Raw genomic sequence first — 25,598 nt, forward strand, 5'->3', positions numbered from 1 at the left:
CCTTTACCATCTCTACATCCATATAATGTCCAAACAGTAACAGCAGTCATTAAAATGCTTTGATGTCCGCTGTACTTACCGATATGCTTTCTTTTAAAACATCATTATTTTTATTGCAGTTAATTTCCGGTTGGTCTCCTGCCTACATGATGATCTCTATGAGTCACTGTGGCCTGGTTTGTTCATTTTTAGTTTGTCTAATATCCAAGTTTGATTAAATTGTTGTTTCAGCACAGGTTGTGAACAGAATATCAATAATGCAGCCGGTAGCAGATGGTATATGATTGCAAATTGTGTCCCATGGCTAAGGTATAGATGTCTGTGTCATTTCTAAACCTGTTTAGCATTAAAATCCTTCATTAAAATCCAACCAGCTCGACCCAAGTCATTAAAATGTGTGTTTTTTTCATCCGCTTATGTAATCTCTTGTGTTACGCCTGCTGCACTAGTCTGGCCTGTTATGGGATTTTGGTTAAAGGTGCTGGTGGGTGGAAGGCAGAGCTGGAAACAACATGTGCACTCACTCAATCCCTTCAGATTAAGCCCAAAGGGATGTTATGGTCAGAGTATCGTCACCTCTTGCTCGGGATTAAAGTAAATTTATTAGAACAGGCATTTAAATGAATGGACTCACATGATGAATTATGCATGGGGCTTTTTATTAAATATGCAGTAGATCAAGAGAGGTTAGATATGAAATGTCTTGGGCTCGCGTTTATGAGTGCAATTGTAACATGCAGTATAGCTCCTGGAACATTGTATTTAATTGTGATTAGATTTGATTAGAAGATTATTTATGACATGAATGACTTTTCCAGGCCTGTCACGATATGGACTATCGACTTATGGTTCAGTACATGACAGGGGAACAATATTTATCGTGATTACTTTTTCTTTGTACTAATGATGAACTTTTTCTTATTTTTTGTACTTTTCTGAAGATTTAAGATGTAAAAGGTTGAATCAATATCTTATATGACTCATAAAATATTTCACTGATACATTGCAGCTCATGTTCATTAACAATACTGCACATATGTCACTGGTTTTTGGGGTAAATCAGGCTTTATGGTGATCGTGTCTGGTGTAATGGAATTGAGTGTTATCGTTTATCATCTATTTTCTTCACCAATACATCAAATTTCAGAATGTGTTATTGTGACAGGCCTAGACTTTTCCTTCTTTAAATACCATTATAAACACTGCCTGAGTTGATGACGAGTTTGCAGTATCTATATTGACTATGAGCGTTGATTACTACTCCAGTACTCCTTATATCTACACTGTGTATTTTGTACTTCTAGTAATAGTAGTTAGTGTAATACCAATACACTAGAGTATACATAAATGCTTTTGCTTGTTTCTCCAGCACACTTAGATAAACTTTATGGCAGCTCTACTGTAAAGTAAAGTGTCTATTTAGTTCACACTCCTTCCTCTCGTCTCTTATTGCTCTCTCAGGCACTCAACTCCCTCTGGCCATCCTGAATTGTTAGCCTCTGACGGAATCCTTACTTTGCCCCAAACCAATCAACACTCAGTGGTCAAATCCTTACTCATCACCAGCCAATCAGCTGGCAGCAGTGGGCGGGTCTTCAGCTAGCTCATGCTTGTAAACAGTACTGACAGTGGGAGGAACTCCAGGCTCCTATTCCCACCCTTTACTGTTGTCATTGCAGTTTTCCCTAAGTCTGTTTTTGTGTTTCATGTTGGACAAGGGAAAAAGACCATAGAAGAGGAAGAGTGGTCAGTGAGGGAGGGAGGCGGGCACGTGTAGATCAGGGCGTGTGCTGGCTTACTTACTTTGCTTGGATTTGTTATGGAGTGTTCTTGACTTCAGCTGACAGTAAGTTCACTTTTGTAGAACTATTTTGATAAAGTTGAATAGACTGTACAAGTATAACATGAATTGCCTTGTTTGGTTGTCTGAGTTGTCCCTGTGCCTGGGTTCAGTGCCCTGTCTAAAGAGCTGAGGCCAAAACAAAAGCTTCTGAACACTCATTCAAGTTTGTCTTTGTTCTAGGCTTTGTACTGTAAACAAGTCAATTTTGAAAACTGGTTGTAGAGAGAATTCCAGAGGTTTCTTGTACCTGTGGTTTGACTTTCATGTGAAAAGGCAGCAGTAGCAAAACGCCATCATAAAAGTGTCCAGTGACCAGAGGTGCAGTTACAGTAGTGGTGCATACTAGAGGTTCAACATGCTACACGTTAGAACATATAAGTAGTAGCATTGAGTCAATTCTTAGTCTGATTAAACAGATTTTTACTTCTATTATTTTATTATGATATAGTAATTTTATAAACTTGATTTTGAGATTGCAGAGACTGCGATTTTCACATCGCAGCTCTACCTTTGCATTTGGTAACCTGGTTTCCTGCTGCTCTCCATATAGATGTTATTGCTTTTGCTTTTTGTGAAATGTTACATGAGTTTTTATTGTTAAACACTACACCATGAACAACAGCAACTTGGCTTGGTGCCGTCACCCGCTTGTCTCCATGGAGATAGATAATTTTAATACCATAAGTGCATTCCAGGTAACATAATAATAACATCTCCTCTGAGACAAGTGGCGGTTCCTTCACCAGAGTCCAGAGAAGTTACATAGTGTACTTTAAAGTGGTATTATGATGAAGTACTTGACCTACATGTACTGGACATCTCCCAGCCACATTCATGCCACGATACACTCTCCATGCAGTCCATTACACTTTTATTCAGTGAACAGTCAACACATTCTTTGTATTTAAATCCAGAGTCACAAACTGCATTTAAAAACATGAGTTTACTCCACATTTCAAGTCCCTAATCCAGCATTAGTCTCTCAAACACTACTCTTGTTACTGTGTACATGGTACAGGGAATTATTACACCCGGGTTTGATGGTATTAGGGCTACTTTTTCTCTCATATTTTTAGCCCGGCCTGTCTGAACTTGATTTGGCCTTTTTAACTGTCAAATACAAATCTCCAAGGCTCCCACATGTTTTCTCAAGCTTTGCCATTCACTTGTCACACTTACTTTACAGTCAAAAGTGAGAGTTAGAGATTATGCATCAGTAAATGCACTAATGTTTTATCTATTAGCATCTTTGTATAACCACAATGTGCACAGTGAGTGTGCATGACTGCCTCGTGCCCAAAGTCATTTGACAGACAGCTGGTATTTTTGTCAGCTCTGTGTTTCTCTCTAGTTTTATATACTTTACATTGGTTGCCACGAGGCCATGTTGGAAGCACCTCATAGATTACCTAACTATTTAAACAAATCCCCTTTTCCTTTCAGTTCTTGAGTTTTGTCTTTGAAGTTGATGCATTCATGTTATCGTCACATCAGGAAGAGATGGAGAGATTGTAAATCAGTTCTGTCTAATGGTCAGTGATATGAGAGGTCAACAGCCAGTCCTCTATCAGTAAAAGCATATGGTGTGGGCCACACTTCAGACTTTGGAGGAAGATGTGATTATTTATTGTGTTAAATGGTACAGATTAAAAGTCAATATGGTTTATGTTCATTTGAATCAATATGAGAAAAAAAAAAATAGCATAGTAATAGTAAAAATATTCCCCAGCTCTCCTTTCTAGCTGTGAATTATTGTTACTTTGGTATCAGAGTTTATACAAGTGCTCTGTCTGATTCATTTAGGATTGAGACTGGTGGCCAATTGTTCATTTTGTACAATTTCAAATGAACATCATCAATGGGTCAAGGAAAACAAGTTTGCATTAACCCCAAAGGCAAAAACTACCAACTCAAACCACAGGGGATCAGCCACATTATTTACCAGAACAAGAACAATGCTGTTTACTGGAGATTGTGTGACAGTTTAAAGTCTCCATGCTGCGTCAGTGCAAGGCAACAGAGCCAGTGCCGTTTTTAGAGTGATCATGCTGCATTTAAAACAAATCCACAAAAGTAAACACGTGAAATCAGAAGACCTGTGCTCTTCTTTTAGCCCATTGCCCACACCACTTACACTCACTCTAAATCTGGACTTGATCAAATGACTGTTGTATAACTGTACGGACTGCACAGTCTATTACACTCACAAAGTATTCTTTTCAATCACATAGTCTCTTCTAGTCTTGAAGTGCTCAGTACAAAACAGTCAATCCATATTTCTGTTTCATAACACAAGTTTATTCCACCAATTTCTTCCTGTTCAAGGATTAGAGGAGCTAACTGCTGTAATGATTTTGATTCTTAGTGCCTGGATGTAGAGATAGACAAATATGTTTTTTCTATGCTGATACTGATAGTTTATAATCTGATGGGTGATAAGATCTGCCGACATTTTTGGATGAGCCCAAATAAATTTCGCAGATATGCTAAAAACCTCTAACTTATCCTGAGAAATGATATTATACTTAGAAACTGCAATAACTAGTGATATAAGTTGTAAAATTGTCATTAATTGTTGCTGCAGTGTTCACTACATTCATTCTTTCATTAGTATGAACGATTCAAACACACTAAATCAGGAGTAAGTATATTTAATAGTCTATAGTGGTTCTCAAAGTTTTAACACCCAGTACTATCAAAGAAAAGACTTCTGAGTACCACTAGATCAAAATCAAGTATACAACAGGACTATTCCAGGTGTAATCCAGGGCTAAACCAGATCTAAAAGTGGACAACATAATTTCCACTGCAATTATCCAAATGAGGACAAAAACATTATAAAATAAATTCTAAATTAGGCAAACCCAGATATGAGCTGCCTAGAGCTGTCCTAGCACCATCTGAAAGAGCTTGGTGCCACCAGTGGCATATATACCACAGTTTGACATCACTATTACCAAAAAGTAAACTTATATTTACTTTTTCTTATGTTATGCTTTGTGTTCATTGATAAGCACTTACCCCTGAACCAGAGGAACATAGTACTCCGTGACCCCTCTGTCTGCCTGGATCTTGGTTATGAGGACTGAAAATTTACAAATTTTACCACTGTGGCACTTTTACTATTACAACACGAGACCCACTCTGACCCCACACACTGACTCCTAATCTGCTTAGGAGGATGCTGTAACTCCTGACATACTGTTGCACTGGCCCATCACTGTAGTGTGAATGTGATCTGTCTATCAGATGCTTGTCGGCTTAAGAACTGACCTTTACCATAGTCTGTATCTGATGAGATCCTCTGAGGCTCGCTTTAGCCTCAAAAGGAACAGCGAACAATGGGCAGAGACAGGGGGATTGTATGCAGCACTGGGCCACATGTGACAGATGGGTGGCTGTAGAGGGAGGGGTCTGGGTGCGATGACATGTCTTTAATAACTGTAGTAGTGGCAGTATTTGTATGCCCTTCTTAGTAACCATGTTATTACAGACTTGTGTGAGGACCAGGGAGGTGGCCACGTATATGGGCATGTCTGTGTCTGCTGGATGAATTATGGATGTTGACCTACTGAGAAAATCCACTAAATGGCTTGAGTTGGTTAGGATCACAAGATGAAAATAGGACAGAAACTGCACATTACGTAATGCAAGTAAAAAGTGCTTTTGCAACATATTTTGTTTTTGATTTAGGAAAGTAAACAAAAGGGTAAGATTATTTTATATTGAATATCAATCCAGATTCTTAAAGGTACACAATGTAAAATTTCTGGTGGGCCACTGACTTGTTATGGAGATGTTATTGTTTGGCCGGGAATGTTCTTCAGTGTGATTTTAAACTTATGGGATGGGAATGCCACCAGGCCAAGTCAAATCTGTGCCCGGTCACAACAAATCGGCTGCGTTATTGTAATGCATTTTTACATTTTTTTTTATTAATTCCCTAATTTTTTGCTATAAAACATCTCTAGTTGATTCAAGAATGATATGTTTAATCCAATACAGGCAAAGCAATAACATCTCCACAAACGGGTAGAGTGGACTGCCTACCTGGAAAGAGACGAACATCTATACACGAGTTTTTATTTATTTATTTTTATATATACATCGATTGATTCTTGGTTCAAAGCCTTAACAACCTTTGTCTGTCTTTACCTCACTGAGTTCATGTGTCAAGTCAAGTGCTAACTGTCTCCTATAGATTTTATTTTTAGCTCCTACAGTTCTCCAGCACATTAAAGAATATACACTCATAGTGCAGTGGTGTAATTAAGTCTTATCTGGAAATGCTTTGATGAGTGTAGAAGTGGGCCACAGAGACACAGCCTCTTGTTGCTAGGCAGAAAATGTGTGTTTGTGTGTGTGTGTTACCACTGGATTTTTATGAGAGATAAGATTATGTAAGCTTTGGGGCCCCTTTTTGGACATTGTAGTTATATATCACATGTTATGATTACACAAGATTAAAGACATTTTCATTCAGTAATACAGTGTGCTGACTATATTTTGTATTTCCATTCACATAATTGTTAAAAAAGCTGCTTATGTAAATGTTTCTCACTTTTATTCACACAGTTCTCCCTTTCTTTTAGTTTTGTTCTGGTATTAACCTAGAAACCGTCTCAACAATAAGCACGTTTTTGTCCCATTGAATGAATTAGGCAGATTTATCACCTCTAGTTCCTGGTACCTCCTGTGGGCTTTACTCTGCTTGTAACCACTCTGAAAACTTTGCATAGCCCATCATACTCATGTTTTACTTTGAGACCTACTAATGGACTGATATATTGTTTCTGTGTAGGTTTTCAGCTGTGGTGGTGCAGAGATTTGAATGTCCACGACTATGGCCAAGAGGGAGGCGGGGAGCACCAGTCCAGTAGTGCGGCAGATCGACAAACAGTTCTTGGTCTGCAGCATCTGTCTGGACCACTACAGAAACCCCAAAGTCCTGCCCTGTCTGCACACCTTCTGCGAGAGGTAACTCAAGCATTTGTGTTAAAACCATAGAAGGAGTCCCAACAGGCTGTGGTGGTAGTTTCCTTTAGATTAACTTGGCACACATTCTATGCATCGCTCTGCACCATCTGCCGACTTGCACGTAGCTTCCAGGGTTACTACAACTGGACAAGTTAAAATGGCTGAGTATGTGAGTTCTGTTTTAAGACCTCGGAAAGTACACAGCTTTTTCTATTTGAATTTGCTTAGAAATGTTTCATGTTCAAAGGTATAGAACAATCCTTCTCATGCATTTTGGGGCCTGAGGTGGGACAGGGTGGCTAATCCTTTGGCGAGAGTAGCATAAAAGTTTAACCACCAACCTTCTGCCTATGAAAGACCACCTGAGCAACTTTACAAATCATTTTGTTTAAATCAGTGTTGATCTTGGAATCCTTTGAAGGGATTGTGTTGTCACATCTCATTGAATTTTCAGTTAGCCAAATGTTAAGACAATCCAAATTTTAAGATGCTAAATACAAAACTATACAATACACATCTTGTACGTTTTTGCCAATGAATCTTTTGATGCATTTCCATTTTAGGATAACTTGAGATTTGTGGATTAGTGTGGATTAGTGTGCATCCAGAGTGTTCATTCTTCAAATAGAAAGTCTAGGTTCAAATACAGGTTATATCAATTAATGCATTGTTAGATAAAGCTTATGCCTCGGGTTTGGCTTCAATTTGTCTTTTTGTCAAAACAAAGCAATACAAGAACTTATTTATAATTACTTAACTTTGACCATGATTTGCATGACGAAACATTCTCTCCGAGTTTATACAATCTTGGGAAATCACTTTAAAAGACCCCAAATACTGTGTGTGAACCATGTCGAAAGTTTTCTTATACACTGTCAAAAATAATGTTTTTCAAAAGCCGCTTACATGAGCACTCCTCCCAGAGTATTACCAAGCATTCCTGTCATATTTACATGTCTCTAATAGAAAAGTCAAATCCTTTCTCACAATAAACAGGAAAGCTCCTCTCCTGTGCGTCTCCTCGAGGGATCGGTGCATCCCTGGCATCATGCAGCTCCACTGTCCATACTCTGAGAAACATCATTGTTAACACACAGTTACAGCAGTGTACTGTGGGTAAAGACCACACTCCCTCGAGCATTCAGCCTAGTGATGCTTGACCAGCAAAGAGGGACTATGGACAAAGTCAAAGGACAACATAGAAGCTTGTTAGTTAGTAGAAGGTTTCAATGAAAAACAAACTCCCCTTTGAGAGCTGAAATACAAAATACTGTACACGAAAAGGCAGTCAAGTTCACATGAGAAGCAAAACAAAACGCCTCTTCCTTTTGTTTGAATTTTGGTTCAAAAAGCAACAACTTTCAGGCACATGGATGACAGGAGTATCTACTATTACTATTTATATCCTTAGGTTGGAATTCATTTACATTTTGATTCAAATGAAATCTGAAATAATTGTCTGAAATGAATAGTTTGTTTTGACTGTATCTCCAGAAACCTGATGATATGTGGTACTGTGCATAAGTTAATGTGTACAAATGTAAGAGTACAGTATATAGTATAGGAAGAGTGTGAATTCAGACATTTTTATTTTATTTTTCTCATAAAAGTTTTCAGTAAGTACTGGGCTAAGTAATCAGATGGGGTATGGATCATTTTGAGGAACTGGCCTGTTTGTATAAACAGAGTACTGGTTTAATCCTGTTCATATTGGCATGTGATGTGGAGCCATGCTGAGGAGAGCTCTTTTGGGACAGGGTGTTAATTCGTCAGGTTTCTGCCAGATGTTTAAGTCCCCCGGTGGGATGAATTAGCTTAGATCGCTGTGTGTGAGGCTTTAGCCCAATTTAGTTTCCTTTAAGGTGGTCCGGCATGTTCTAATGCCCATAAGCTACCATCTGTATGTTTATTTGTTTTTTTGCTGCTATGGCAGATGTGAAACCTGTTCCCCCCTCACCTCACCTGGTCTTTGCTCAGCCTCACCTGTGCTCTCTGCTCTTCTTCTGTCAGGCCAAAGCTGGTGCGTAGATGCTATCTACGCAGTAACATAAATAGCATCTGGTGTTGTGTGAGATTTACAACAGGGTCAGGGCATCCAGTTTAATTATAAATGGTAGTTTTAATCACACTATTCACAGTTTAAAAAGTATGAATGTGCCTGAGGTCGAGCTGCTGCTGTTGGCTTTGATGCTAAGTTTGCTGTAATGAACTTGTATGTGCATGCAGTCATTTACAAGCACATGAAATTTTACAACAGCTTTATATAGATAATTCTCATAAACCATAATGACCTTTTAGGAGTCAAGGCTGAGCTATTTTTCAATTTTCTGTGGCATTTAATGTCTTATTTCAAAGTTGAGCACAACAACACAAAAGTTGTAACAAAGGTATAGCTAAGCCAAAAACATACCCAGCTGTGTTTCTTGTTTTTCAGTCTGCACAATCAGTTTGAAATGCACAAGATGACATTTCATTTGCATATTGTACAAAAGGAGAGAAACAAGTGGTGCAGCACAATGATTACAAAAAACATATTATTTGTTTTTTAATGAAATCTAAATTTCTGAAAGATGACTATATTAATGTGACATTAACAGCAAGAAAGTGGAGTTTATTGAAATTGATTTTTTGCCTGCATAAATTGCCATAATTATTCTTTTTAATTTGATTATTTTGTGACCTGAATAATAATTGTTATCAATTAACCTTAATCCCTATTTGAAAGTGTCCAGCTAGTTCAATACCAGCCTGCGTGACCTGATTTCACAACCCACATTAGTATTCAGCTTGAGTAGCCAGTAGACAGCCACAGGGACCGACAGACACAGGTATCCTTCACGTTGACCTCCTCACCATTGCCTTCTCGTTTCATGGAGAGAGACATAAAAGTTCCAAATCAAACTTTATGTGAGATGGCAGAGTCTGGGCTGTGGGCCAGGGGCGGGCTGATCTACTGCAGAGGCGGAGGAGGTTTGTGCTGACGCAGGGAGAACTGTCCACTGGACACTTTCTTATGAAGAGCTATGCAATTATAAGGATGTGCCAGATTTATCCAGAATTGAGTCGATTATTCAGAAGATGAGGGACTGGCTAACCATTTTTTATTAGCTAACTCATTAATGTATTAACATTCTACAAAAATATCAATGAAAGCAGAAGAAAAAATGCCTTGAGTGAGTTCACTGGAGTTTTGGGAGTGAGTGGACAGTTTAATCTGGCTTTTCACTCATCGAGATGCTGTTTACAAGTTAGCTACCAGCACCAGATCTCGGCCTCTTTTAGCCCTGTGTATTGATTAATCAATGCACAGGGCAAAGGGGATGCCAGAATTTCTTGGGTCAAGTCCAGCCCCAGTCTCTAGTCAGAGCCAGATCTTAACTGTAGCAAGGTCTAGATCATTAAAGCTGAATCAGGAACTAACCGAACTAGGTTATTGCCATCATTTACTTTGATTATTTTTTTGGATTTTATTTTACAGTGGTCAGTATTTGTACATTTCCTTTATAAGAATTTGAAAAAAGACAGCAGCATGCCCCAAATAATAGAAGTTAACCTAAAAGATAAAAGTAAAAGAAAAAAGTTAATGCAGTTGCCTTTATTTGGGAAAGACTCCAGTGTCCTGCATCACTGTTGTGCTTCATGTCCCCACAGACCAGTTCTTTTTAGATTCACTTTTCTAATCTTTGTTTTTTTTCTTGCTTCTCTTCAGTTGCCTCCAGAACTACATTCCCCCTGAGTCCCTGACACTTTCCTGTCCAGTTTGTCGTCAGACGTCCATTCTGCCAGAGAAAGGCGTTGGAGCGCTGCAGAACAATTTCTTCATCACTAATCTCATGGAGGTTTGTGTCTGACCTACATTAGAAATGCTGGTCAGTTGAAGAATTAGAAAAGTTAGATAACATAAATAACATACAAGGGGGTTACTATAACTTGTATTTGAACTGATTTTGATCTAGTTTAGTTTTGATTTACGGTAGGTTTATTATTGGTTTCATTGTGATGTCTTTACTATTTTTAGATTCCATAGATTTTTGTTGAAAACATGATCTTTTCTTGTCTCAGTGGCTTTAGTCAGTATGGATATAGAACCATAATGCAAATCAATGCACATGCTGCTGCTGGCCTGCTGTGTTGATCCAGACAGAAAACCAAAAAGCAAATGATGACAACCATCTAAGCTTTCAAAACCATGCCATAGATAACCTTCCTGTTTATAAATGAAGGCTGATGTCATGAGTTATATTGGTGTGATGTGTCGGTGCAGGTTTTACAGCGGGAGCCCGAATGCTCCAGACCAGAGGCTTGCAGTGTGTTAGAGTCTGTAAGTGCCGCTGTGGCCGGAAAACCTCTCTGCTGCCCCAACCATGACGGAAAGGTACACAAAATAAAACATCTTTATGGTGTAAAATGTACTATTCAGTTACATCTTTTAGATCCATTTAACACAGTTGGGCCTTAACCCGTACAGTTAGTATACATATAGTTTTACATACATGCAACGTAGGTCTGCACAATTTGGGGGGGTTATATATTGTGAACTCCAGGAGCATTAACATTTGAGAGAATACTGAAATGATATGAACTGATAAACTAATACAAGAAACCCATCAACATGTTTGTAGAGGTATAAACTACAGGTACAAGATATATGTTATGGATATTTTGTTGATTATAGTGGACATTGTATTACTTAAAATAACTGCAGCCTTTGTGATTTGAAAATTCTAATTTCCAATTTTGATTTGATTGTGACATATTGTGCAGCCTTAATACAAAACACTTATTGACTGCAATAACAGGATCAGGAATGACACGCTGGAGGATTATCCTACTGAGCATGTTTTAGTTCGATAAACATTACAGGAATAGCAAATAGCAGCAGTCATTGCTATGTATTGTATCCACATTAAATAAATGCATTGAGGGCTGGCTAAGTCCTCTCCTTTTCTGTGTTCTCTGTCTCCCTCTGCAGGTGATGGAGTTTTACTGCGAGTCCTGTGAGACGGCCATGTGTCTGGAGTGTACAGAGGGGGAGCACAGAGAACATGTGACCGTTCCACTGCGAGACGTCGTGGAGCAGCACAAAGCAGCTCTAAAGACACAACTGGACGCCATCCACAGCAGGTGCGCGCTGCTCTGATTTGGGGTGAAGGGATTTAGGACTTGGCCCACATTTGGAGTCTATCACTGTGAGAGCTGTGATATTTTAGCAGTTCACAAACTTTGACTTCCCAGAACAAATCTAGATTCTTCTCATTATTCTTATTATTATGCCACATAATGTTCAGGTAAGATGGAAAACAGCACTAGCAAAATCTGGTACAATTTGATTGAAGATTAATTCATTTGTACATGATCCCTGACAAATAAAGAAAACAGAAGGAAAAAGTAGAACAGTCTACTGTGTGTGTGAACACTTAGAATTGGTCAGTCACTTCAGTCTACATGAATTCCATCAGTAATAAACCCATCTAGACTTAAAGGTGCACTATGTAACTTTTTCTGATTCACCTGATTTTCTCTGTATGTTTTTGCTTTGCTTGAAATGTTCCTCAGTATGATATTAAACTGCCTAGAGACGTTCACCAAGTGAACTTATGGTCAGACATGCGAAGAGGTAACCCCACTCATAGTAAGAATGTTTTTATAGGTATTTTTGAGCAGCAGATAAACCTGTCACTGAATAAATGTAAGATAAATAAGTTCAATACCATACTGTGGAATATTAAAGGCAAAACAATAGCATATCTACACAGACAAGCAGGTAAAGCAGGTAAAGTCTAAGTCAGTTTATTAAAAGGAATTTGTTTTTGTTATTTATTTAAATGTTTGGTTTTTTTATGTATTATTATCAATGCATTACAGGCACAAAGTGTAACTACATTGTGGTCACTTGTGACAGGCTTCCTCAGCTGACTGCGGCCATAGACCTGGTGTCTGAGATTTCGCGGCAGCTCAATGAGAGGAAGAGTGAGGCTGTGACAGAGATCTCCAACACCTTTGAGGAACTGGAGAGGGCGCTGCATCAACGCAAGAGTGCCCTCATTACTGACCTGGAGAACATCTGCAGTGCCAAGCAGAAGGTACGGGCTGTGACTGGTGTTTTTGTTAAGAATAATGATAACCTTACTATGTCATGTATGTCTTTGAATATAATGACTGCTCTTTATTGTATGATAACTGCATTATTTACAGCCGGCTGACAGCCGTAATCCATAATGAATAAATAATAAATTGTTCAGGCCTAGTATTTAAGGCATGAGGGTTTGGACCTCTTTATCTACCACAAATTGTACAAGATAGAAGAGTTACTATACTATGTATTCTGTTTGCCCAGGGAAATACATACAATTTCATCCTGGTCAGATATTTTATGATCACTTTTCTCAAACTTCAAGGGTTTTAAAGAGAAAGTGGGGAAATATAGATAAAAGCTATATCTGCTTTTGTTTTGTTTTTTGACTAAATTAAGAATTAAGGCATTTCTGTAAATGTTGTATAGTCATATGTACTGATGTACCCCATTCTCATTTACCAAAACATGCGGAGCAAGAAATAAACACTCACTGTTTATTTCTTGCTCTATTTCTACCACACCAAATCTACATCTACCTTTATCTGTGTTGTTGTTGCATAGGTTTTGCAGGCCCAGCTGTCGGCTCTGTTACAAGGGAAGGAGCACATCCAAAGCAGCTGCAGTTTCACTGAGCAGGCCCTCAGCCATGGCAGCGCTACTGAGGTCAGTGTGTGGACAACACAGCACATACATTTGAATAATTATGTTAAATAAGATAATACACACTTATAATTGCTCTAATGTTCTCCCATGATTTAAACTAAATGAATGTTTGAATGTCTGTAGGTGTTATTAGTGCAGAAACAGATGAGTGAGAGAGTGGTAGCTTTGGCACGGCACGACTTTCCTGAGAGACCTCACCAAAATGCACATCTGGACTGCCAGGTTTGACCTATTTTACCAATGATACATTCTCCTAAATGTAAACTTGTCTATACATGAATGTATTTATTTTTACATTCAGGTGGAGACAGAGGGTTTGAGGAGGTCCATTCAGAACCTGGGGGTCCTGATCACCACAGCCGCTGTCGCACACACGTCTGTGGCTACAGGAGAGGGGCTCCGGCATGCAGCCACTGGACAACATCAGACCATCACTGTGACCACTAAAGACAAAGTACGGCACATTTCAGTATCAATTTTGGTGCTATTCACAATCTCTCTTAGAGGGATCTGAACACCTTTGTGTTATTACAGCAATTAACCAACACATTTATTGTGGAATTAAAATTATAGTGAACTGTTGTGACACGGTTGGCTGTTTTGTCTGTGGCACTCTACTGTGGGTTTCAAATTTGTACGATCGCCATAGCAATTAACAGTTAATAAAATATCCAAATGTTGCCTATAACAGGATTATGTAACCATATAGGCACCATTTAAAATAAAACCACTATTCAAATGTTAGAATCCTTCGTTTAAATTTTTGTTTTTGATTGCTACAGCCATTTTAAAACCCATGGTTAGCTTCAAGGAGCATAAGTCCAGCCATAGCCTCATTAAATGTTCTTAAATGTATTTTCTCATAATTAATTGATTCATTAATTGATTGATATCACAAATGTGTTTATTTACTCTGCTTTCCACGCATTATCCTGTTAATATTTGGTTTGTCTTAATTTATGAATAAAAACCTCTCTCTGCAGGACGGGGAATTGGTGCGGACAGGAAATGCTGTTTTAAAAGCAGAGATCAGCTCTGCAGACGGGACCCGAGCATCCGAGGCCGAGATCACCGACAATAAGAACGGCACGTACGAGGTTGGCTACACGCTGAAACACGAGGGCGAATACGTCTTCTCCCTGTCACTGTACGGACAGCCCATTCGGGGCAGTCCCTTCAGGCTACGGGCCGTCAAACCCTCCGACGTGCCGCAGTCTCCGGACGATGTGAAGAGGAGGGTGAAGTCTCCGAGCGGGACAAGCGGGCACATACGACAGAAGGCAGTGAGGAGGCCATCCAGTATGTACAGCACCACCAAGAAGAAGGAGAACCCCATAGAGGACGAGCTGATCTACAGAGTGGGTGAGGAACAGGACTCAGGGATCACATGCACACTAACAAATCTGATCTCTTGAGTTATCAGATTATAACACTTAATCATAACATCATTTTAATTAGCCTTCATGAATCATGAACATAGATGTAATTAAAAATGAACAAATAAGAATGATGATTATGATAATTCAACTTTATTAATAGGTCTAAACCAGGGGTGTTCATTACGTCGATCGCGATCTACCAGTCGATCGCAAAGGCATTTTGGGTAGATCACGTTTGGGTAGATGGGCGCTGCACACGCATAAACAAGTGCAAGTTAGTTTAACCCTATAGCGTCGGATCCTATCGTCGCTGATAGAGCGGGTTGCGGACTTTCCAGCAGCGTAACTCCGCAACCAGTCGTGCTCTCACGTAAATTCAAACGGCGGAGACATGGGGCTATCTAAATATTTTACCATCATTACGTTAATCTGCCTCTGTTGTCCCTCGAAGGTGACGAATATTTGCACATATCATGTCAGTTATCTAATACTTTATATTTGTAAAGAAAAATATACATAATAATAATAAAAATGGGTAATATATTTTTGCCAGGTTCCCGGGGCAGAGAAAAAGGCGAGTTCACCAATTTACAGGGAATTTCTGCCTCCAGTAACGGACGAGTGGTGGTTGCCGATAGCAACAACCAATGTATTCAGGTGAGAGAAATGCAGCAACAGTGCATCAATGGCAATGTCATTTAACCCGCATGCTTCTTATATGCAATTTTTTTTAGATATTCTCCAATGACGGACAGTTTAAAATGCGTTTCGGGGTCAGAGGGCGTTCCCCAGGCCAGCTGCAGAGACCCACGGGTGTGACGGTGGATTCAAACGGGGATATTGTGGTAGCAGATTATGACAATCGGTGGGTTAGCATCTTCTCCTCTGATGGAAAGTTTAAGGTATACAAAATGAATCACTAAACTTTGATCTCTATAATGAAAGATAACAACTTATTTTCAGAATTTTTTTTTGTTCCTTTCCATAGAATAAAATTGGAGCAGGGAGACTGATGGGACCGAAGGGTGTGGCTGTGGACAAGAACGGACACATCATCACTGTGGACAACAAGGCGTGCTGCGTCTTCATCTTTCAGTCCAACGGGAAACTGGTCACCAAGTTTGGAGGCAGAGGGACATCTGACAGACAGTTTGCAGGTTGTTTTATTTACTATGTAATTGAAATACATATACTATAAAATAGACTATCTGACCCAATATTGAACAACTTATTTTTTCTTTTTAAATTGCTTTGGTGTTCTTATGTTTGTATGTTGTTTTTTTTTCTTTTTTTTTTTATCTGGTCATATTTATTTCTATATATCTATCTAATTCCTCTTGCCCATACTGTATCTATGCCTATCTTAAGTGATGTGCTCATATTTTCCTTTGCTTTGGCCATTTAGTTTATTTCTTACTGCTTAATTTCTGTTGTTCTGTTCTTCCTCCTTTTTCACAATTCAGAAAAACTTGCTCCAAACATTAATAAAACTGGCTCAAATTTCAGTAAGTACTCACTGTGGCCTTGCAGACTCTGGTGCAGTGCCCTTGTCTAACCCTCAGTATCTGTCTGACCCTCGTAGACAGATTCAATAATTATATTTCATGTACATGAGATGTGATAATTATTCAGTATTACAATAGTTAAATGTGGTTTGTGTTTTTGTGTAAAATAACCATGAATGATTTCACTGCCCCAGTTTCCACTCCCATATGACTAACAATGTGCATATAGAATATAAGAGCAGATAGTACTGGTGTGTTAAGAATATTACAGATGCCTTTAGTGTTACTGGTTTTTCAGATTACAGGCACTGATTTATTTCATTCTTAAACAATGAAACAATAGTTGTTTTAAAGATACAGTATGTAACTTTTCTAGTGGTGGTCCACCACTTGCTTGTCTCCATAGAGATAGCTTTACCTGGAATGTTTCATTAAATTGCATTTATTTAATTACAGTTTATTTTTTTGCTGAATAAAATTCCTGAAAAACATGCATCTTTCCATGACTGGGTTTTACGTCTCTCATCTCTATAAATCTGATCTGTCATTTGCCTGATGGTGTCAGCTGCTTGTGTCCATGGAGACAGATAAAGTTAATGCCATACTGTGGAGCATTTCAGGCAAAGCAGTAACACCTCCATGGAGGCAAGCAGAAAAATTACATAATGCAAATGTGTATGCAATAATGAAAATAATGAAAACCAGTAACTGAGCCCAGCTACCCACAATAGAAACAATTCATTTATTTTCCCTGTTAAATGAAATGAAATCAGTTGTGTAAAACACTTACTAACCATTGTGTTTGGGATCTACCATAAAAATGTGTTCATTAACATTTTGTCTGTGATTCCCAGGTCCACACTTTGTTGCTGTGAACAACAAGAATGAGATTGTTGTGACAGATTTTCACAACCATTCTGTAAAGGTAAGAATAGAAATTGTAGTTGTAGATCTAGTAGTACAGGTATTAGTAGTAATAATATTATTTTTCCAGGTGTACAATGCGGATGGGGAGTTCCTATTTAAGTTTGGTTCTCATGGTGAAGGTAATGGACAGTTCAACGCTCCCACCGGAGTCGCTGTCGATGCTAATGGGAATATTATTGTAGCCGACTGGGGCAACAGCAGAATACAGGTACTCGATTAATTTAAAACACTTCCAATCTGTGCATACAGTAGAATACTATCAAAAATATTACTCAGATGTGAAAGTGCTAAATAATTTACACTGCAGCACTCCAATGCAGGTGTTTTTTATGGGATAAAATGAATACCTTGAAAAACACGCATCCTTACAGTGAGACAGGGTCGCCCCCACACAGATCTAACCTGTAACTTGGCCTAGTGACGCCATGAAAAGTTACATAAGCACCTTTTAGTGTAGTACTTTCTGCATTCTTTCTGGTAACGTTAAACCTTTTTTTCACGATACTTGTACATGTATGTAATGTCATCTGTTTGTGTGCACCCAGGTGTTTGACAGTACGGGCTCGTTCCTGTCTTATATCAACACTTCAGCGGACCCTCTATACGGACCCCAGGGGCTGGCTCTCACCTCGGACGGACACGTGGCTGTGGCTGACTCCGGGAACCACTGCTTCAAAGTTTACCGATACCTGCAGTAGAGACACAAGGACAAACAGCTAACACTGGAGAGGTTTAAAAACACAGACAGCTCGAGGAAAATAAAAGACCACTGCAGTTTCTCTTCAAATCATCTTGTTTCTGTTATTCCACCAAATATAAATTATAATCTTAATTTGTTCAGGTTCAAAGGTTAATTTATTTTATGTGTACATTCTAAGATTTCTCGCCACAAAAATAAACAGTGAGAATTCCAGTCATTGCGCAGTGTTCACTTTGTTTTCCAGAGCTGTATGTGCAACTGCAAAGTATGGTTCAAAATATGGTCACATATTTATTACAATAACTCAGCTCTTACTTAAAAATTTATCTAGAAAACAAGAAAAAACAAACAGCGTATGGAAAATTTGCTTTATATTTAAAATCCTGTTACCCCAAATAGGCATATCTTGAATAAAATGGCCGCACTGAGATAGCAAGAGTCGCATGTCAGTGAGCTCAAAGTATCCGCCCAATGTCACTGCCTTACAACACAACACATGCAGATTAGTGTGTGTACCATAGATTTGAACATTTATTTTGTTATTTTTTGCATCTTGTCATTGCACATAAACGTTTAATTTTGAAATGTGCTGACCTGTATTTATGCATGTTGTTTTGGTTATATCCAAAGATAAGCATCAAAAGCACAATTACTGACACCATTATACTGTATATTATTCAAAAAGGTTACTACATCTTTGAGCATCATCCACTTTTCATCCGTTTTTCTTCCGATAACCATATTTTTTCTTACTCCAGTAGTTCTTGCACTTTGTATTCATTTGACATAGTTGTACATATGCATATTCTGGCTGTATATAATGAATTAATGTTACTCTAATTCAGCATTTCGACTAAAGGAGTGGAGTGTGTGCAGAAGGTCATGCCACGTAGCCAAGTGAGTCGCTAGAACAATGTTGTGTATATTATCTGTTGTATTTTATTTTTAAAATTATTTATTTATGATCTCTTTTCTACATAAGTTGTTCTGCAAATTATTTTTTCTAATTTGTGTGTTTGAGCTACTTCCTCTTTGCCAAAACATTGTTTGTACATGCATCATCTTGTAGCATTATTTTCACTGAGCCCACACCCTCTAACAATAGTTTCTTTTGCCAAATTGTACTGTTGTAAGTTGTTGTTAACATTGCACAAAATACTATAAGAAGTATATAGTTTGCCAAGAGTAATATATGCCTATGTATAGTTATCATTTATGAGACAGTGTATTCTAATCTACAATCGTCATCTTGTTGTAGCGACAAGCACATTTACATAGTTTTTGGTATTTGTATTTGTGGCTCATAACACCAGCTTTAGGGACAGGGTATATTCATATACTTATCACTAACTGTGTTTCTAATAACCCATCTGTTCAAATGCCTTTTAATATTGTCAGAAGTCTTGTTTACAGCTCACATTGTGTTGTAATCATCTTTCTCACCTGATTCTGTCTTTTCCATACCTTTAATCTCAAAGAAAGCACATGTAAAAGATACCAGCCATGAAACTGTTGTGAAGCCTACAGTGTGTAATTCAAAAGGCGAGTCATACAAATACTATCCTACACCTATGTAACCATGACAACAGTATGATTGTAAATAAAGAATGACACAGGATGATCAGTTGAAGTCGTTCTAGTGATTTTTGAGCGAGTTTTTGCTTTCGTCGTTGCTGAGGAACAACTTAGAGCTGATTGATAAATTTAGTGTCTGCAGAAATAACGCTCATAATTCATGGTATAATTAAACTTGGGCACAGTTGGGAAGAATGTCTTTAACTTGGGGTAATTTGAACTGAATGGCAGTCACTTGTAAACAGTGGTGCCTTCTAGTGGCTGTTTGAACACACTGCGACCAAAGCTTTGTACAATTTAGGTACATTTGACCATGCGGAAATTCAGATTATTATTCTATTTGAAAAAAAAAAAAGACTGTTTCCTGTTGATATAGTTTTTTTTTGTTTTTTTAATTAATAACAACATGTTTATAACTACACTGAAAAGAAGTCATGAATCATCCCCTCCAATGGCAGAACATTCATTCACAACCTGCGTCTTGAGGCAATGTGACACCTGCAGCCTTCGGAGGATAAAAGTAGGATCAAAGCAGGATCAAAGTATAAATACATTAAAAATAAAAAGTGATTATGTAAAATAAAATCTCATTGGAAATGCAGTGTCTAGTTGATACAAAGCATGGTAAATAGTTGCTGCTTGGACAAGCTAAACACAGCCCTAAACAAAAGATATTTCCAAATTAAATATGCAACAGAAATATTTATATCTATGGATTAATATATGTGAAATATACCAATAAATGACAATAATTCACATTTTAAGAATTAATCTTAACATAAAAGACTCAAACTAAAAGCATGGTCATGAATGTGGACTTCAGAGGACAGACCAAACACTTCAGCTCCATCTTGTATGCACTCACTTTCACACTTACACAGCGTACTATTAATAAGGACGTTAAAATATCCAACAAAGCGCACTGGCATGACTCTGACGTTAATATCACCACCCACTGAAAGAAGCTGCAGATTCACAGACCAACCAAAATGAGCACAATCAAAGCCTAGAAAAGTTCAATAATCAGTACAAGCTTTAGGAAAAATGGGCCATTGTTGAGGGGATAGCACAAGATATCAATGTGATAACTACATTTTGTGTTGTGACTGGCAAAGTAGCACAGCACAAACAGCCTGAATAAGACCAATTTATATACATTCAAATGGTGAATGTGGAGAGAGCTTCACAGACTAGCATCTGTAGTGAAAAGTTTTAAAACTCAGACAAAGTTTATTTTCAAATCCAGCCACAATGAGTCACAAGCCAGTGTACTCTTTGTGCTGGTCCCAAGTTGGAAATGTGCCAAAAGGTAGGGCATCTCTCTTAAATATAATGTGCAAACCACTGCATATAAGAAGGCAGATGATTTGTTGTGGCAAGAAGTTTAAGGGAAAGAACCTTGTCCATATTTAACTGCTTCTAAAGCCTAAATAAGCCTTTACTACAGTTAAAACTGCACTATCTAATCCAGACAGTCTCCTTTGTAACACAGTACTGGGTGAATCTCAGTAATAGTGACATATCTGCAGTCTGCTGCCTGGATCGTTCTTCCCGGGGCTGAAGAATGGGTACACCGGCTCATCAAAACATGTGTTAAACATATAGAGTCTCTTCATTGTCACGGCGTCGTAGAAACTCAGCCGTCCGTTGTCATAGTCGAGGTAGACCCCAACACGAGGGGAGTTCCAGTAGTCGGCCACCAGGATGCGCCCGTCCTCCCCGTTGGCATAGAGACGATCCTGGAGACATAGACTCCAGTAACCAGCAGAGGGCGTAAGGTTGACAAAACCCTTCCTGTTGCTGCACTCTGTGGTGACACCCAGGTACCACACACCCTTATCGCGCACGTCCACCTCCCAGTAGTGCTGCCCGCTGCTGTACATGGCCGTGGCCAGGACACCACAGAAGCGCGTGAAGCGGGCTGGCAGGTCGGGCTCCTGTATACGGATCCTGCTCTCCTCCACTTTGGTGTCGAAGTCTGAGATGAGTAGGTTTGCATGAGCTGTGTCAGGGTCCAGGGTGAGGTTCTGAGGCACTGAGGGACAAAGGTCAAATATTCGATGGGTCAAACTCAGCCTTGTAAAATATGAAATATGACATACCATAAAGGGGGAGATTTTTTTTTGTATAAAAATATAAAACATACATTTATCTAAAGCTGATAAAATACAACGTATCTTCTTATTCACAAAATCTGCATGTAGCACTGCCATTTTTCATTAGGCGTGTTTTTTCAGTTTAAGGTAAAGTCCATTGTTGAAGTGCTAAACTTACTTGTATGTAGAACGTGCATCATCTTCTTCCACATTATCAGCTGAAAGGGCCCTGAGAATTCAGAGAAGTCGGTCTGACAATCCACTGGTTCAAAAGACTCAAACCGTTTACCAGATATAGCTCTGTCAGAGAAGAATGTAATTATTGACTTATATTGAATTGAATAATCTTTACAGTCAAGTTAAAATAGCATCAATACTTACTCATTGTATGATTCAGACAGGCTCTGTGAAACAAGGTAAGAGTGAGTTTAGCACATGCAAAAAAACAAAAAAAAAAAAAACAAAACACTAAACTGAAGCAAGATTACTTTAAAATATTAAGATGCATGAGGCAGGACAAGACAGGTATATTTGTACATCACAATTCAAATGTGAGTGCTTTACAGAATAAGAAAGATAGTAAAATACATGTTATTAAAATAGGAATAAGTTACTAAAACCTAGCAGTTAGCTTTGCTATGCTAGTTACTTACTGGAACTTCAACTCTAACAACTACTAATAATACATTGCACTACTACAAATACAGCTACTAGAGTAAATATGATTCATAGTAACTTGTTTTATACAGAAACTAACCTCAAAGCTGGTCTTTCCTTCCAGGTGTGACTGGAAATCTGTGATGACTTTGCTCACGGCTGTGTTTTCTTCTTCGACAGATTTCAGGTTTTCATCAATGACCGCCATTGTGGCCACTTCTTCCGCATCGAGACTGTCCAGCAGCGAGTCCCTCTCATCCAACAAGAACTGAACCAATGCCCCAACATCAGCTTCAATTTTGTCCTTCAGCCTCTTCTTCCTTGTCTATGCAAAGGTAAAAAAAAAAAGATGTATTGAAAGCAGCAATAAATACAAGAATAAAAAGTATTAACAGTTGAATACATACCCTGACTTCATCTTTGGTGTGTTTGTCTGCACTTATCACATTAGAATACTGAAACTTATGCCAGTTCAACTCCAGCAGTCTCAGGTTTAATTCCATCTGAAGAAAAAACGTGTTATTGATAAAAGGAAGTTTCCAAAAAGAGTAAAGTGTAGCTCTAGCATTTACCTTCATCTCTTTTTCGACTTCTGGCAGTGGCGCAACCTCATGATGCCTAAAACAAAAATATAAAATTACTGAAAATGGCAAATACTAGCAAATCAGGTCAGCTTAGAGTCCATTTCCCATTTTTCCCCCATTCCATTACTTACAACGGAATTTTCTTTGTTTCCTCACTCACAACCTTTAAGTCCAAATTTCCCCTTATCAATAAAATGTCCTTAAGTTCCAAGGTCTGGTATGCAAGTGAAAACAGAAATATGTGGACCCACAGTATTAAACATCACCAAGGCTGACAAAAGATAAGCTGTGTCTTTTCCAAATGCACAGCTGCTGAGTCATATGCCACCCAATCAAATGACTTAGTTCTAAAAGCTATGCACGAATTTCTGTGGTATCTGTAGTGTAGTATCAAATAAAATGCTACACAAACCTGTGTGTTCTGGACTCCCTGCAGACCACACAGATGGGCCTCTTATCAGTCTGACAGTATAGTTTCAGGTCCTCTCCGTGCTGGCCACACTTGCCCTCCACATTAAGCGGTTTGGGAGATTTGGGAGCCGAGCTCAGGCACTCCAGGTGGACCAGTCTGTCCACAAGGTTCTGGACTGGGTAGTTTTTGGTGAAGGTCCTCTTGTTAAAAACCTGCATGAGTAGACCATTAGATTTCAATAGTACTAGGAAGACACAAGGATTAAGAGTTTCTATTTTATTGACACGCATTTGAATAAAGACAGTGATTTTAGCTGTGCCATCTTTGTTTACAGTAAATGTTTTTAAGTATTCAGCTTTAAGAAGGCATCAAAGTGCTGCCAAAACTTGTCACGCATCACACGCGTAGGACGCGCACACCTGTAGCAGTTTGGTTTGAGAAGTGTGAAGAAAAGGAAAGGTAAAACATGTATCAGATCAGAATAAGGTTAAATCACAGCTGAAAGACAAACAGTTGCCATGTTCTGAGCCTGACCGAGCGGCACTCTGGACACTGGTAACCGTAGTCGTCGCCATTTTCGTCCCAGTGCATACAGATGCAATAGCGACAGAAATTATGTCCACACTTGAGGATGACAGGGTCTTTGAACAGATCCAGACAGATGGCACAGGTCAGCTCCTTCCTCAGCTCGTCTCCTGCTCCCGCTGTCGCCATGTTTACACCTGGACACAGCGCGCGCCCGCAGGAAGTGAACACAGCGCGCGCCTGCAGGAAGTGAACACAGCGCGCGCGCTAAAAGTCTCCTTTCTCTCTTCTTTGTCTCTTTATCTTTCGGCAACTTTTATAATAAAGCTATGCAGTCTCGTTTGCACATGTTCATTTGTTGAAACTTTATTTGCTTTTAAAATTAAATTATTACGAATAGCCCCAACTGACTGTTCTTCAAAGGTAAGTTTCCCTGAGTACTCCCTGCTCTAAAAGCTGCATTGTGCTCCTTTGAATGATAGGCCCACCACTTTGTAATTTGTAATTGTAAGAATGTTCTTTCTGCATCAAAGAGAAAATATGTGCATGTTGGCAGCTTTTATAGTGTCTCTCAATGTATGTGTGCATGTGTGTGTGTGTGTCTCAGATAAAATGTCTCTGACCTGTGGGGTACCCCAGGGGTCAATCCTGGTGCAGTCCTCTACATCTCTGCATGCTGCAGTTAGGCCAGTTAATACGCAGCAATAATGTGTCTATGCAGATGACACTCAGATCTATGTCTGACTGCAGCAGGTGAATATGGACCAGTGGATTCACTCTGCCACTGCATCCAACAGATCAGTGTGTGGATGCAAAACAACTTTCTCCAGGTAAACTCAGAAGAAATTGAAGTCGTAGTCTTTGGCCACAGAAACAAGTCACCTTCTGTCTCGCTGTGAGAATGATTCTTTATGTAACATGAATGTATGTGACAATTATACTTTGACCTGTTTGCCTCTTGTGGACTCCAACGTAGAATGTTATGCTGTAAGTATTTGAACCGTCATATGTATGTTTAAACTCAGAAGATCAGATAAGCATGCCTGTTTTGTCTACTTTGTCTTCAGTGAACCCAGATAACATGTTCATGTCTATACATACCAAGTTAATTATTAAGAGGATGGGACGTGTGGCACTTGTATATAAGAGCCCACCTGGCCATGATAAAATAGGAGACGGTCAGGGAAATCAACTTGAATTGTGCCTGTATCTGCTTGAGAAAAAATAAAAGAGAGTGAATTGAGAATCTGCTTAAGTCTTCTGGACTCTTGTTTTCAGTTCGCCTCCGGGAAAAGCCGACATCACTCTCTAAAAATCATCAAACCAGTCTAGAAATTTAGGGGTAATAATGGACTCAGACTTGAACTTTAATAGCTATATCAAATCAACAACATCTGCAGCTTTTTACCATCTAAAAACACTGCAAAACTCAAAGGTATACTGCCAAAACCAGATTTAGAGAGACTTATCCATGCATTTGTCTCCCTTAGTTTAGACTCCTGTAACGGCCTGCTCACTGGCTTCTCCAAATGAGCCTTAAGACAGCTGAAGTACATCCAGAGTGCTGCTGCACGGGTCCTGACTACAATTAGGAAGTACTTCACACATCTGTCCTGTGCTCAGGTCTCAGCACTGGTTCTTGTGGCTCAGAGAATAAGATAAGATATGCCTTTATTAGT

At 38.9% G+C, this 25,598-nt stretch overlaps 2 protein-coding genes across 3 annotated transcripts; one reads left to right on the forward strand and one right to left on the reverse strand.

The window, feature by feature from the left end:
• Positions 1-1,640: 1,640 nt before the first annotated feature.
• Positions 1,641-19,691, forward strand: trim3b (tripartite motif containing 3b). Of its 2 annotated transcripts, XM_033978137.2 has the most exons (17): positions 1,641-1,846; positions 6,645-6,820; positions 10,530-10,659; positions 11,085-11,195; positions 11,793-11,944; positions 12,723-12,903; positions 13,458-13,559; positions 13,683-13,781; positions 13,861-14,013; positions 14,543-14,921; positions 15,492-15,595; positions 15,673-15,840; positions 15,927-16,095; positions 16,402-16,443; positions 17,298-17,368; positions 17,438-17,578; positions 17,916-19,691. In XM_033978137.2, the coding sequence occupies exons 2-17, from the start codon at positions 6,675-6,677 to the stop codon at positions 18,066-18,068; spliced, it is 2,301 nt and encodes a 766-aa protein (XP_033834028.1). In that variant the 5' UTR covers positions 1,641-1,846; positions 6,645-6,674; the 3' UTR covers positions 18,069-19,691. The 2 variants fall into 2 exon arrangements, with proteins under 2 accessions (XP_033834028.1, XP_055082736.1); XM_055226761.1 differs by lacking the exon at positions 16,402-16,443 and having other exon boundaries at positions 1,647-1,846.
• Positions 19,692-20,045: 354 nt separating this feature from the next.
• On the reverse strand, positions 20,046-24,141 carry trim47 (tripartite motif containing 47). The gene is made up of 8 exons (XM_033978139.2): positions 23,929-24,141; positions 23,395-23,606; positions 22,971-23,016; positions 22,806-22,901; positions 22,499-22,723; positions 22,123-22,145; positions 21,920-22,041; positions 20,046-21,680 (listed from the first exon to the last, which is right to left on the reverse strand). The coding sequence occupies exons 1-8, from the start codon at positions 24,106-24,108 to the stop codon at positions 21,151-21,153; spliced, it is 1,434 nt and encodes a 477-aa protein (XP_033834030.1). The 5' UTR covers positions 24,109-24,141; the 3' UTR covers positions 20,046-21,150.
• Positions 24,142-25,598: the final 1,457 nt, after the last annotated feature.

This window comes from Periophthalmus magnuspinnatus, chromosome 14 (genome assembly GCF_009829125.3).
Source record: "Periophthalmus magnuspinnatus isolate fPerMag1 chromosome 14, fPerMag1.2.pri, whole genome shotgun sequence".
NCBI classification, from domain to species: domain Eukaryota; kingdom Metazoa; phylum Chordata; class Actinopteri; order Gobiiformes; family Gobiidae; genus Periophthalmus; species Periophthalmus magnuspinnatus.